Source organism: Xiphophorus hellerii, chromosome 2 (assembly GCF_003331165.1).
Source record: "Xiphophorus hellerii strain 12219 chromosome 2, Xiphophorus_hellerii-4.1, whole genome shotgun sequence".
Lineage (NCBI taxonomy): Eukaryota > Metazoa > Chordata > Actinopteri > Cyprinodontiformes > Poeciliidae > Xiphophorus > Xiphophorus hellerii.
Window position 1 is genome coordinate 32,436,456 of NC_045673.1, and position 14,277 is coordinate 32,450,732.

Genomic DNA, 14,277 nt, shown 5'->3' on the forward strand with positions numbered 1-14,277 from the left:
CATGCTGTACAGTGGTAATAGAGTGTACAGTGTACGGGATTATATATATATGAAACATCATAGTGATTATGAATATTCATGAAACAACAAAAAAACATTGAAATCCTGCTGGAACACAAACGGATGACATCATATTGATTATGTTATTGATTATCTTATTGGCTATATTTTAGCTTTAGGCACTAAGTGCTCGCTGTACAAAGTCGCCTCCTTTGGAAAAGCAGCAGAATTTATTTTTTTCACTGCACTGACCCTCATTAAAACCCTGCTGGTTATTCCACCAAATATTGATTTCTGAACTCTTCCTGAGTTGAAATATTAATATTGTTGTTTCTTAATGAATGAACTTGTTTTCTTTGCATTATTATAAGTCTGAAAGCACTGCATCTTTTTTGTTATTTTGACCATTTCTCATTTTCTGCAAAAAAATACTAAAGTTTTGCTTGGAATTTCAGTAGTTTATAGAATAAAACAAAATGTTCATTTTACTCAAACAAACCTATAAAAAGTAAAATCAGAGAAAGTGGTAATTTTGCTGTAGTCTCTTCATTTCTTCCACAGCTGTATTTGGGAATCACTAAATACAGTACATTAAGCACCTTTTGAACTTCCCTAAACAATTCTAAAGAGCAACAGATTTTTTTAAATAAAAGCTGAGACTTTGTTTTGGCTGTAGAGGAGTCAAATAAAAGCTGCAGAGTGAGCAGGTTTCTCTCTCAGCCCTACTTCACCCCTGATTTTCATTCCAAAATTGAAGAAGGTGACAATTTATGTTGGTGCAGTCCTGACTTGGTGAGCCGTCGGCCTGCAGGCGGCACACGGTGTATTTCACACTGCTGTATTTGTTACTGCGATAACTTTGATCTGATCTGGATGAAGTAGCACAAGGAACATGACGGCAGACATTTTTTGTACCAGGAGTGCTGTTCATCACAAATTCCTTCAGCTGAGGACAGGTTCCCATAGCAACCCAAGTTGAGTTACAAATGCTGTGCAGACCTGCAGGTCTGACAGTGGAGCCTCGGGTGATGTGTCATTAACACACAGCTCAGATTTGTTGAGGAAAGTGTCTTAGGCAATATGAGTGAAGATGATTTATGAGAACTTTCTGGCAGTCGCATAACTCAACCATCTCATCTCCTGCAACTAAATAACGAGAAATCTCACACAACTGTTTCCTCAAGGGGAAAATGAATCTTTATTTTAGATAACTTACACATGGTGTCCTTCAGTTTCCATCATAACAGTAAATCAAGTCAGAAAGCAAATAAATAATGTGAGAACTGAGTTGGATTTGTTATTTTCACGTCTACATGCATAGCTGCTCTGTAGTGTCACTGTGGAAAAGAAAATAAAAGCCTTCACCTGTCTGCCCAGATCATCATAGAACTTTATCTGGAAATACATGTCTGCATTCAAAAATAATTTTTTTTTGCCCAGTTCTGATCCCAAAGAGACCCCCAAAAAATGACATCTGAGCCACTTCCATATGTGGTACTGAATCGTATACAAACCTGACAGTATTCAAAGTCTCCTCAGTCTGAACTGCTGTGTTGTACTTAATCCAATTTTTACGTTGGCAAACAGAACGAATGTGTTTGCCAAAGTAAAGTTTGCCAAAGTTCTCTCACCTTTTCACCTTGATCATTAGATCTGCAGTCCAGATAAGTTCTAATAGGAATTCATCCATGTAGAAACGCTTTAAGCAACGTTGATTTTAGCTGTCTCTTCACTTAAGCGTCAAAATTTCAAACTGCATATTAACGTGTTGTAAAAAGAACATCAAAGCAAAGTTTTACATTAATTCAGAGGAATATCAATAACTGCATTTCCATCAACCATAAAATTGTGCAAATTGAAAATTCAAAAATAAATTTGGAAAATGGAGATGCGTCAATTTGGGGGGGGGGGGGGGGGGGTGGAACCCTCTCACTTTTCAATAAAAAGTTTTTGCACTCGGATGTGATGGTTTTTCTACAGAAGAGAAAGAGGGCCACTGGAAGAAAAAAATAATAATTCTGACTTTCGTTGAGGAAAGTGTCTTTCAGATTCTCAGATCTTTTTTTCAGATTAAAGTCAGAATAATTTTTCTTTCTTTTTCAGTGTTCCTAACACTCTCCCATATTTTTCAACCATACAGAAATAAACGTATTTCACAAAACTGCGATGGAAACACTTTTTTCGCATCATGCGAGTCACATGATCAACAGCCGGCTATTACTACTGATGGAAACTACAAAGAAGAAGTCAACAGGAAGTGGAAGGAGAGCTAGTGCCATGGATGAATTATGAATACTTCTCATGTCCGTCATTGCCATGATTTTTTTAATGACTTACCAGGTGAATTAGCTTATTTACATGTGATTTTAATTTAATTTCTTAATGTATGGAAAAATAGCAATTGCAAAATTGTGTATTTTTGGCATCAGGACAACATAAGACGTTGGCTTCCAGGTCTGTTATTGTGTCACCAGTTCTTTTCAGACCATCAACAGGAAAAACAGAAAGAGCAGTTTTACAACTTAAATTTCCCCAAACGGTTGCAAACACTAAAACATATGAAATCATTCCTGGATGCCTTTCGATTTGCAGCTGCAGTTTGTTTTGCCTGAACCAGAGTCTCAGTCACAGACAGAAAACGCCTCAATCTCACAGAGGTTCACTTCTGCAGATGTGTGTCATTCAGGAACACAGCATGTCTCCTTCCCAGAAGAGCTCCAGCATATTCTGGCATTTTAAAATAATAAAATACAGTAGATGCCCAGCATTAAGGTCAATGTCATGTAAATTCATCACAGTAGATATGTTAGTAAATGCCTGCAAATGTGCAAATGCTGCATTTTAGCTTTTAATAGCTAGATAGACTTCTGCAATATAATGCATTTTCTCTTTCAGCTCACTACATTTAGCTTATAGTTGAATAGTTTGCAATATATATAACTTACATATGTTTACAGAGCAGAAAAATTACATCTACTAACATGTCAGGAAGTTAGTCTTAACTGATTCTTTAAGCTTGAACAGAAATGGAATGACAAGAATGATTTTTGGTCAGTATTCGATGGTTCTCAAAAGGTCCATGTCATATCGAACATGAATGATTATTACCCATAAAAAACACAAACTGTGGATGTGTTCCTGATTACTTAAGATACATCTGCCCTGTCTGAACCTTAGTCAATATATTTTTGGAATATTGAGTTTTCTGAAGCATTCCAAAGCAGTCAATATCATCTACAGTAAGCAGGTAAGACTGTCATCTAGTCCCGGACAATCTCACATAATTGTTGTTCATTTGTAAATATTGTCAGATAACTACAACAGTCAGGATAATTTTTCTCCTCAAATGCTTCAGTAAAATTCACCTGAACATTAATCAGAAATGATTAGCTGTCGGCTGAATCCAAAGAAAACTAGATCAACTACCGGGAGTGTAACTCTAAGTCCAATTGTTAAGACTTGGGTTCTTATGAATGTAAGAATAAGTAAGAGAGTTTTTAAATTATTTCCAATAAGTGTAAAACATCCCAGTTCAAATTTGATGACTACATCTCACCGAAAACGTAATAAAAATATTGTTTTTGTGGTTCTTCAATAAAAAAGCTTCCATCAACCTGGTATTGCAAAAAAATATATATATATAAAAATCTGTTTAGTGTTGAATACGGCATTCAGGTTTGATCTTCCTGAGTATTTTAGATCTGAACTAAAGATGACACAGCAGAGGCTCGGTAAAAAAGCTAACTTTAGCGTCAGTAGCAGCTAACAGTTAGCTTGTCCATCATGACATCTTGACAATTGTGACCATCTTGGTAAATATTTCACCAAATGCAGTACGGACTCACAAAGAAACTCAGAAATAGCCCTTCAGCTCTGGAAGCTCTAAAATTTGATGCAAATGGCTGACAACGGTTAACTTTACAGACATCGAAGGCTGACACACAATGCTAAGATGGTGGAAACTTGTTTTTTTTTTTTTACTACTATTGAAGCAGAATGTTGTTAGTTCAACAATCTTTAACAGTCAACTCCATCAACGCAACAAGAAAACCAACTCCAAAACAACTTCCTTCCTCACTTCAAAATAAGACTCAAATTTAGCACCAACCTGCAGCCTAAAGCACACGACTTCATGTCTGAGGCTCGGGATCGCCGCTAACAAAGTCACATGATGACAGCAACTTTTTGAGACAATCTTCATTAAAACAGGAAATATTCCTTTACTAGCTAGTCATCAATACTCCACCCAAATCCACTTCAGAGGAATCAACAACCAGAACAATTTGTTATAAAACCCAAGTAAATGCTACAGAAGCTTCTCTCTCTCCTACAATGGAGTCTGCTAAAGCAAGATGAGGTTTTGTGGTCATGCTCTAAACCTCTTTTTCCCGATGATTGTCTTTTATTTTGCACACGTCTTTCTGTATCTTATATTAAACTTTTTAAGAGCTCACGTCTCCCTCGCCCTTTTGTAACTTTTTCCAACTCAGGGAAGAGTTAAAGCAGATGTCTGCTTCAGTTCTCTGGGGTTTGAATCTGAATGGAGGACAAACATTTCCCCAGACTCTGGAACAGCGGAGCTATGAAAATGTCCGTCAGACTCCTCCATATTTTCTGCGCTGAAGGCAGGAGCATCATGAAGCTCTGGACCACTGGCATCACCAGCCTGCACAGACAAAAAGAATAAAATCTCATGAAGTCGAAATAAAATGAGAAAAAACTCCCACTGATACGAGAATAAAGTTGTACAGCAAAAAAGTCATAACAGTAGAAGGAAGAAAAGTTGCTATAATATGAAAATAAACTCAAAGCATTTGAAGAATAAAGTTGGACGACAATAAAGTCGCAATAATACAAGTTATTATTAACACAACTTTTTTCAAGTAATTTTGAAACTTTTTTCTGGTAATATTTTGTCTTTATTCTAGTAGCATCACAACTTTATTGTAATAATATTCTAACTTACTTAAGTCATAATATTAAAGTCAAAATTAAAAAAAAAAAACTTTTCATCTGGCTTTCATATTCTGCTGGAGAAGTGCTGGAGAAGAACAACCTGGAAGCTGATCGGCGATGATTTCATATTTTAAAAATAATAATAATAATGATTGGTTTATAATTCATTAGTGTTTAACAGTCTGGTCTCTCCATCCCTAATAGTTGCATCAAAAGTAAGCTATTTAAGAAAAGAAACCTATAAAATGACAGATTACCATGCCATACAGCCATTTCCTCAAGTTATCCTCTCAGTCTCTGTAAGATGAAATTCCAGCTGTGATTTTTTTATATATCATCTAAAATGTAGACGTTAAATTTCCACCATGTTTTAAACTATGTTTGCTCTGTGAGAGATGGCTTGTTTACATGGAAGCAACCGGATTCATTAAAAGACTCAAAAGGGCTTTTTAGGATGGCGGCGTAGCAAGTGGTCAACTTCGTTGAGCTGCGCACTATATATTTTATATTTGAGCAGAATACCACTCTCTTACTAAGACTTTTCAACTAAATGTGGTAATACAACGCTGATAAACGCTCTTCTGTCTCACTCCAGCACAATGCCGCCCCAAATCCTAAAGAAAACCAACAAGACCTGCGAAGTAGAGTCCCAACTGGCTGGCACAGGTAGCATGGCTAACACGAAGCTAGCTGCTAAGCTGCCAGCGGCTGGTGGGGCCACCACACTCGATCCTGCTCTTCGCCAAGTTATTGAGGAAATCACTGGGAACATTTCATCAGTTATCTCCCAGAAAGTAGACACTCTGACTGAAATGCTTAAGAGCCAGGCCACAGAGATAAGCCTACCAGGCTATGGCCCGCATAAAAAAGTTGGAGAAAGAGGGCCTCACGATGACACAACGAATTGGTGACATTGAAAATAGAGGCAGGAGAAAGAACATTCGGGTGCTCGGTTCAAAAGAAGGGATAGAGGCTGATAGAGCCCTAAAATTATTTGAAAAATGGCTACCCGAATTTCTACAAGACCAAGAGCGGCCGGATCAAGCTCAAGAGGACGCAACAGACACTGGCTCCACAGCCCGGGCCTACAGAGACCAAGACCGGTGCTGATCAGATTTCATAACTACTGAGATCAACAGCAGATACTCGAAGCCGCTCGGCGTGCGGGGAGCGGAAACCAGCCCCTGATGTATCAGAACTCTGAGATCATGTTCTTCCAGAATTCTTCGGCAGACACCATGCGCAGGCGGAAAGGATTCGATGCGGTAAAGCGATGGTTGCGGGAGGCAGGCATCCAGTGCTCCCTTCTTTACCTGGCCAGGTTAAGGATTGTGTACGATGGGGAAGCATCCATCCATCCATCCATCCATCCATCTTCTTCTGCTTATCTGGGGTCGGGTCGCGGGAGTAGCAGCTTCAGAAGGGAGGCCCAGACTTCCCTCTCCCCGGCCACTTCTTCCAGCTCTTCCGGGGGAATCCCGAGGCGTTCCCAGGCCAGACGAGAGACATAGTCCCTCCAGCATCTCCTGGGTTTTCTTGGGGCCTCCTCCCGGTGGGACGTGCCCGGAACACCTCACCAGGGAGGCGTCCAGGAGGCATCCTGACCAGATGCCCGAGCCACCTCAACTGGCTCCTCTCGATGTGAAGGAGCAGCGGCTCTACTCTGAGTCCCTCCCGGATGATTGAGCTTCTCACCCTATCTCTAAGGGAGAGCCTGGACACCCTACGGCCGCTTGTATCGGCGATCTCGTTCTTTCGGTCATGACCCAAAGCTCATGACCATAGATGAGGGTGGGAACGTAGATCGACCGGTAAATCGAGAGCTTCGCTTTTTGGCTCAGCTCTCTCTTCACCACGACGGACCGGTACAGCGCCCGCTTGACGGCAGATGCTGCGCCAATCCGCCTGTCGATATCTCCCAGTCCCTTCTTCCCCCATCCGTGAACAAGATCCCGAGATACTTGAACTCCTCCACTTGGGGCAGGACACCCCCCTTGACCCGGAGAAGGCACTCTACCCTTTTCCTGCTCAAGACCATGGCCTCGGATTTGGAGGCACTGATCCTCATCCCGGCCGCTTCACACTCGACTGCGAACCGCTCCAGCGAGAGCTGCAGATCACGACCTGATGAAGCAAAAAGGACCACATCGTCTGCAAAAAGCAGAGATGAGATTCTAAGGCCACCAAATCGGATCCCCTCAACACCCTGGCTGCACCTAGAAATTCTGTCAATGAAAGTGATGAACAGAATCAGTGACAAAGGCGGAGTCTGCGGAGTCCAACTCTCACCGGAAACGAGCCCGACTTATTGCCGGCAATGCGGACCAGACTCTGACACCGGTCATACAGGGACCTAACAGCCCGTATCAAATGGCCCGGTACCCCATACTCCCGGAGAACCCCCTACAGGGCTCCCCGAGGGACACGGTCGAACGCCTTCTCCAAGTCCACAAAACACATGTAGACTGGTTGGGCGAACTCCCATGCACCCTCCAGGACCCTGCCGAGGGTGTAGAGCTGGTCCAGTGTTCCACAACCAGGACGAAAACCACACTGCTCTTCCTGAATCCAAGGTTCGACGATCCAACGGACCCTCCTCTCCAGGACCCCTGAATAGACCTTGCCAGGGAGGCTTAAGAGTGTGACCCCTCTATAATTGGAGCACACCCTCCGGTACCCCTTTTTGAATAGGGGGACCACCACCCCACTCTGCCAATCCAGGGGAACTGCCGCCGATGTCCATGCGATATTGCAGAGTCGCATCAGCCAACACAACCCTACAGCATCCAGAGCCTTATGGAACTCAGGGAGGATCTCATCCACCCCCGGGGCCTTGCCACCGAGGAGCTTTTTAACCACCTCGGCGACCTCGTCCCCAGAGATTGGAGAGCCCAACCCAGAGTCCCCAGGCTCAGCTTCCTCAATGGAAGGCATGCTGGTGGGATTGAGGAGGTCTTCGAAGTACTCTGCCCACCGGCCCACAACGTCCCGAGTAGAGGTCAGCAGCACACCATCCCCACTATAAACAGTGTTGTGGTGCCGTACTGCTTCCTCCCCCCCCCCCCGAGACGCCGGATGGTGGACCAAAATCGCCTCGAAGCCGTATGGAAGTCTTTCTCCATGGCCTCTCCAAACTCCTCCCACGCCCGAGTTTTTGCCTCAGCAACCACCCGAGCTGCATGCTGCTTCGCCCGCCGGTACCCATCAGCTGCTTCCGGAGTCCCACAGGCCTAAAATGCCTGATAGGACTCCTTCTTCAGCCTGACGGCATCCCTCACCGTAGGTGTCCACCAACGGGTTTGAGGGTTCCCGCTGCGACAGGCACCGACAACCTTGCGGCCACAGCTCCAATCGGCCGCCTTGACAATGGAGGCACGGAACATGGTCCACTCAGACTCCATGTCCCCCATCTCCCCCGGGACGTGTTCGAAGTTTTGCCGGAGATGTGAGTTAAAGCTCCGTCTCACAGGGGATTCCGCCAGACGTTCCCAGCAGACCCTCACAACACGTTTGGGCCTGCCAGGCCTGACCGGCTTCCTCCCCCACCACCAGAGCCAACTCACCACCAGGTAGTTGTCAGTGGACAGCTCCGCACCTCTCTTCACCCGAGTGTCCAAGACATACGGCCGCAGATCCGATGAAACGATGACAAAGTCGATCATCGAACTGCGGCCTAGGGTGTCCTGGTGCCAAGTGCACATATGGACACCCTTATGCTTGAACATGGTGTTTGTAATGGACAATCCATGACGAGCACAGAAGTCCAACAACAGAACACCACTCAAGTTCAGATCGGGGGGGCCGTTCCTCCCAACCACGCCCCTCCAGGTCTCACTGTCATTGCCCACGTGAGTGTTGAAGTCCCCCAGCAGAACAAGGGAGTCCCCAGCAGGAGCACTCTCCAGTACCCCCTCTAAGGACTCCAAAAAGGGTGGGTAATCTGAACTGTCATTCGGCCCTTAAGCACAAACGACAGTCAGGACCCGTCCCCCCACCCGTAGGCGGAGGGAGCCTACCCTCTCATTCACCACCGGGGTAAACCCCAACGTACAGGCTCCAAGATGGGGAGCAATAAGTATTCCCACTCCTGCCCGACGCCTCACACCTTGGGCAACTCCAGAGTGGAAGTATGTCCAGCCCCTCTCAAGGAGACTGTTTCCAGAACCAGAGCCATGCGTCGAGGTGAGACCGACTATTTCTAGCCGGAACCTCTCGACCTCACACACTAGCTACGGCTCCTTCCCCACCAGAGAGGTGACATTCCACGTCCCAAGAGCCAGCTTCTGCAACCGAGGATCAGACCGCCAGGGTCCCCTCCCTCGGCCGCCACCCATCACACAATGCACCCGACCCCCTTGGGCCCTCTCACGGGTGGTGGGCCCATGGGACGGGGGGTCCTACGTCTCCTCTTCGGGCTGAGCCTGGCCGGGCTCCATGGGTAAAAGCCCGGCCACCAGGCGCTTGCCATCATGCCCCCCCTCCAGGCCTGGCTCCAGAGTGGGTCCCCGGTGACCGGCGTCCGGGTGAGGGAACACGAAGTCCAATGGTGCCGTTCATCATTGGGGTCTTCGGGCTGTGCTTTGTCTGGTCCCTCACCTAGGACCTGTCTGCCTTGGGTGACCCTACCAGGGGCATGAAGCCCCAGACAGCATAGCTCCTAGGATCATTGGGGCACTCAAACCCCTCCACCAAGATAAGGTGGCAGCCCAAGGAGAGGATGGGGAAGCAAAGATTTTTTATTTCGTCGGATAAAGCAATGGAGTTTATGGACAGTTTAGGCTGAAATGACGCCAGAGGAAGATCATGGAGGCAAACGCTCTGGACCGGACGGTGTCAGGGGTCTGATCTCTAAGTATGTTCTGATTCTTTTTCTTGTCCTCTTCACACATAAGGACAAGTGATGTGAGTAATTATGATTATGACTCATTTCAATCTGATCTGCTCAGCTGTACTTTCTTGTGATTTTTAGTGGTGCGCAGCAACGATGGATATGTGATGGACCTTCTCTTTTGGGTTCGTTTACCTGTGTGTGTCTTCATCAGGGAGATGAAACACACGTACTTGGATAAGGAAGCAATTTCCATTTACACCCTTTGTCCAGAACCCTGACTTTCCTCCGGGTATGTTAGATGCAGGTTTTGGGGGATGGGTGGCTAAAGGTGTTTCCTCTTTGGGCTGTCTTTTTAAGGAGATGATCCTCATGTCTTTTAATCAAGTTGTGGAAGCCTTTGGAGTAGGAAAAATATCCTCTTCCTTTCTTCCAGCTAAGAGACTTTGTTAAAAAAGAAACAACTCCATTCAGGGACACTGAGGTTTCGGGCTTTGAAAAACTGTTTTTCGGAACTACTCAGTATGTGCTACAAAACATTAATGTCACTTATCAACTCTGGCCCAGACCTGTGGAGGAGAGCTGAATATCCAGATTACTGATGAAATGTGGAGCAGTATTTGGAGCTCTGCCAGAAAAATGACTACTTGTCATCGCTCCTGGGCATTGCAACTTAAATTACTACATTTTGCTCACTTGGCCCTAAACCGGATGTCTATGTTTAAACCGGGGTCCTCTTCGCTGTGCCCTAAATGCAAAATACATGAAGGTAGCCTCACACACTGTCTTTGGTCATGCCCCAAGATCCAGATATACTGGGAATCTATTCTGGTTGAGACTAGGAAAATGATCAAAACTAATCAAACTAATATTGATCTTGATCCAGTGTCTCTTCTCCTTGGTCTACCAAATAAACATATCCAAAATCAAAGCAAGATTAAGTTGTATAATGTCCTAATTTTCTGTGCTCAAAAGAATATTTTGTTACAATGAATTTCTAATAAGTCTCCTACTATTTTTGGGTGGAAGAAGATTATTTTGGAATATATCCCTTTAGACTTTCTAACATGCCTCGTCCACTCAAAGACTGACAATTTTGGACGCATATGGAAGCCCTTCTTGGACTATGCTGAAGGACACGTGTCCACCATCTTGTCTCGAGCATTTCTAAATGTTTAGACATCATTATATAATGATGGAAGTGTGTATGCCTCCTATCTTATCTTATCTTTTCTTTTTGTCTCCTCTGGACTGCACTGCTGAGCTTTTGTTCTGTTATGTTGTTGTTATTAAACAAAAAATTAATAAACATATCTATAAAAAAGACTCAAAAATTATAAGTCAAATGTTGATTAAATCTTAACTCTGGTCGTTAGAAAACGTCTTTAAAAAAACAAAAAAAAACAATCGCATTAGATTTCTCTGGATTCGGCCCCGTTGTTGGTTATCAAACATTCTAATAGTAATATCCAGATTTCACGTCACAAGTTCAGTCAAAATAAATCAGACAAAAACAAAATCATATCAGCTTTTCTACAGCATCTTCCCTGGATCTAGATGGAAAGTTTCATAAAACTCAGTCTGGATTATTTAATCTGCTCTGGGCTCTGGTAGCAGCTCATCGTCCCTCTGATGAATTCCTCTGACATTGTGCTGAAGTTTCTCTGCTCTGCTCCACGAGCAAACTAAGAAAGTTCCACTCTGGTCTGAAAAATGGACTTTAATTGCTGCTGAAAAGCCGTCTGTCTGCTGGAGCAAACAGGGCTTTATTTTTTTAGTTGCTTTTTTTTGAGCTACCAGTGGAGTTCAACATTCCTCCAAAGTTTCCAGGCAGTGCTTGTATGTGTATTTAAAACCATTTTCCATTAAGTCTTCATGCGTGAAGTTGAGAGTTATGAACCTCTTGAATAATGTATAATATACATTATTATACATTATAATAATGTATAATACACAATAAATGTATTTCGGCTTTACGTCTTTAGGGTGGAAACTCCAAGCTGTTGTTGGGATTTAATCTTTGTTTTCTGTCTCTGATGTGAGACCTGGAGAAGGAGCGTAATGAGACGGGGGACGTGTCCTCACCAGACATGGACGCAGCTCAGCACTCCGAAGAGCAGCCCCAGTGTGAAGGCCATGGGAACGGCCAGCAGGGTGGTCAGCAGCCGGTAGAAGAAGAACTTGACCAGCTCGAAGGTGGCATGGCTCCCGATCCAAACTCTGTCGAAGCTGTGGGCGGAGCTCGGCTCGCCGATCACGTCCTCGAAACCCACCTGCTGAGACACCACGATCAGAGCCGGCCCAAGTCAGAAGCAACCAAACACCTGTTCAGAGCGCTAAAAAAACCAGCTGGGGCCTCCAATATTACTATACATGTCTAAATGTTGTTGCTGTGTCAAATAATTTCAAATGGAATATAAATTTGTTTTCTTGTTGTTTTTTTCCCCCAAATTGACATGTTTCCATTAGCCAAATAAATGTTTGTGATTTCAATGCAAACACAGCTACTGACTGATCACTACATGAAGTGTTCGCTACAGCCTGGGCAGTCCAACACACCACAACATAAAGGTGGACAGGACAAAGAATTTAGAGAGACCAGTCGACCGACAGTAGAATCAGCGCAAAAACAAAACAACGACAGAACAAATCGATTTATTCTAGGAAATTATTTCAGTATTTTTTCAGAAATGGAGACTGTACACTGCCCACCAACCTCTGAAGACAGGCACCAGCCACTACCGGACCCTGCAAGGATAAGTGACCAGAGCCAACTATATACTTTCACTAAATGTGGAATTAATGAAGTATTTTTGAATTGAACTGAAATTGAATTAAATAACTTCTGTTAATTTTGAGAATTATTGCTCATAGCTAATTAAAGTTCAAAATTAGGTTTTACTGAATACTAGAATATTTAATAAGAGCCATAAAAAATGTATATAAATCATGAAGAACATCATTGACTTAATGGTTGTCCATTGATTCTCCTTCCAAAAATGGTGTAGTGCACTAAAGTAGCTGAAAAAGAAGTTGCCTTTTCTGTTTTGCTGTTAAGTGGAAAGTTTAGTGGAAAGAAAAAGGTCCAAAGTAGCAGCCATCTGCTAGGAAAAGTTAGAGAAGATCATGTGTTCTTGTTCCATCAGACTTTACAGAGATGCTGATTTCCACTCGGCAGCTGCCCACACTTCCATAGATGGTTTATCAGTGGATTTGACTGGATTTCCTTCATTCCTAAAAAGGCTCACAGGCTGGACAAATACTGACTGCAAATATTGTACAGTACACAGACAAAATTTTTATTAGGCTGATATTTCTGTGTAAAAAATAATGTTCATAATAATAATGCAATTTTGTATAACCTGAATTATCTGCGTTTAAAGTAAAAAAAAAAAACAAATAAAAAAACTAAACTTATGTCACTACGTATGCAATGCATTTTTGTTTTATGCAGTGCTTTAGTTTGTTTTGATATTGGATTACTGAAGTGGGATCCCGCATACACTCAGGTTTCTCTGACAAAAGCCAAAGCGCCAAGCGATTAACCTTGAAAAACGAGCAACAAAAACCTCCAGGCCGGAAATAGTTTAGAGATGATGGATGCACGCGCAGGCAGCGACTTCCAGGTATTCATGGAACTGATGACCATCCTCACAATGACGACCATAACAACAAAACGCTCACAGTGAAGTAATAATATGAGTCATTAATCAAAGTGTAGAAACGTTGACGTCGCCTCGGACGTTTTCACTTTCAGAGTCTCCGTGCGCGCGCGCAGACTTTACCTTCAGATGCGTGTTGATCTCGTTTGGATCCCGATCCGGCGCCTCCGAGTACACCTTCCCTTTCTTCATCAGAATGGGCTCTATGGACAGGTTGTACTCGTCCTCGTCCATAATTATGCTGGTGTCCAGCTTTTCCTTCTCCACACCCATGTCGTGTCGAGACAGAGGCGGACAGACGGTGCGCTGAGGGCGGCAGAGTGCGCCGGACTGAGCGCCACCCCGCCCTGCAGGGAAAGCAGCGCGGCGGGGAGCCGCAGCTCGGTGATGAGAGTCGCTCTGTGCAGCAGACAACAGACCTCCAGTTATGTTGAAACACACATCCTCTAAGGTCCATTTCGGTTGCACAAAAATGCTACTTAAAACCAAGTTCTTTTAAAATGTTTTTAAAACTATTTTTACAGTTGAAATATTGATTTTTCTGAAGAGTGATTTCATAAAGACATAGTGAGATCAGAGGCGACCCCACGTTGGAACTCCTTTTTAAAGGGTCAGTATTATGTAAAATTGACTGTTTTGAGCTTTACATCATGTTATAATTTTGTTCCCTGATCAAAAACATTCCTGAAGTGTTGCTTTGATTCTTTCAGGCATGTCTGAGAAATCATTTAATCTCCCATGGCAACCACCCAGCTGTGCAAAACACCTGGTTGGACCTAGCCCCACCTTCAAGGTGAAGCTCCTCCTCAAAGCTGCAGTTTCCAGGGTACT

General features: G+C 43.7%; 1 protein-coding gene across 2 annotated transcripts; it reads right to left on the reverse strand.

Moving 5' to 3' along the window:
- Positions 1 to 1,174: 1,174 nt before the first annotated feature.
- Positions 1,175 to 13,858, reverse strand: cav2 (caveolin 2). 2 transcript variants are annotated; one of them, XM_032548241.1, is made up of 3 exons: positions 13,570 to 13,858; positions 11,870 to 12,060; positions 1,175 to 4,666 (listed from the first exon to the last, which is right to left on the reverse strand). In XM_032548241.1, exons 1-3 carry the CDS (start codon positions 13,717 to 13,719, stop codon positions 4,516 to 4,518), a joined length of 492 nt encoding a protein of 163 aa, XP_032404132.1. In that variant the 5' UTR covers positions 13,720 to 13,858; the 3' UTR covers positions 1,175 to 4,515. The 2 variants fall into 2 exon arrangements, with proteins under 2 accessions (XP_032404132.1, XP_032404141.1); XM_032548250.1 differs by having other exon boundaries at positions 11,870 to 12,057; positions 13,570 to 13,847.
- Between the last annotated feature and the right edge of the window lie 419 nt (positions 13,859 to 14,277).

Excerpts from the sequence above, each read along its gene's own strand:
- cav2 (XM_032548241.1), bottom strand. The coding sequence starts at position 13,719 with ATGGGTGTGGAGAAGGAAAAGCTGGACACCAGCATAATTATGGACGAG. Across the intron at positions 12,061-13,569 it reads AGATCAACACGCATCTGAAG|CAGGTGGGTTTCGAGGACGT; the intron begins GTAAAGTCTGCG and ends GTGGTGTCTCAG. Across the intron at positions 4,667-11,869 it reads CTGAGCTGCGTCCATGTCTG|GCTGGTGATGCCAGTGGTCC; the intron begins GTGAGGACACGT and ends TTGTCTGTGCAG.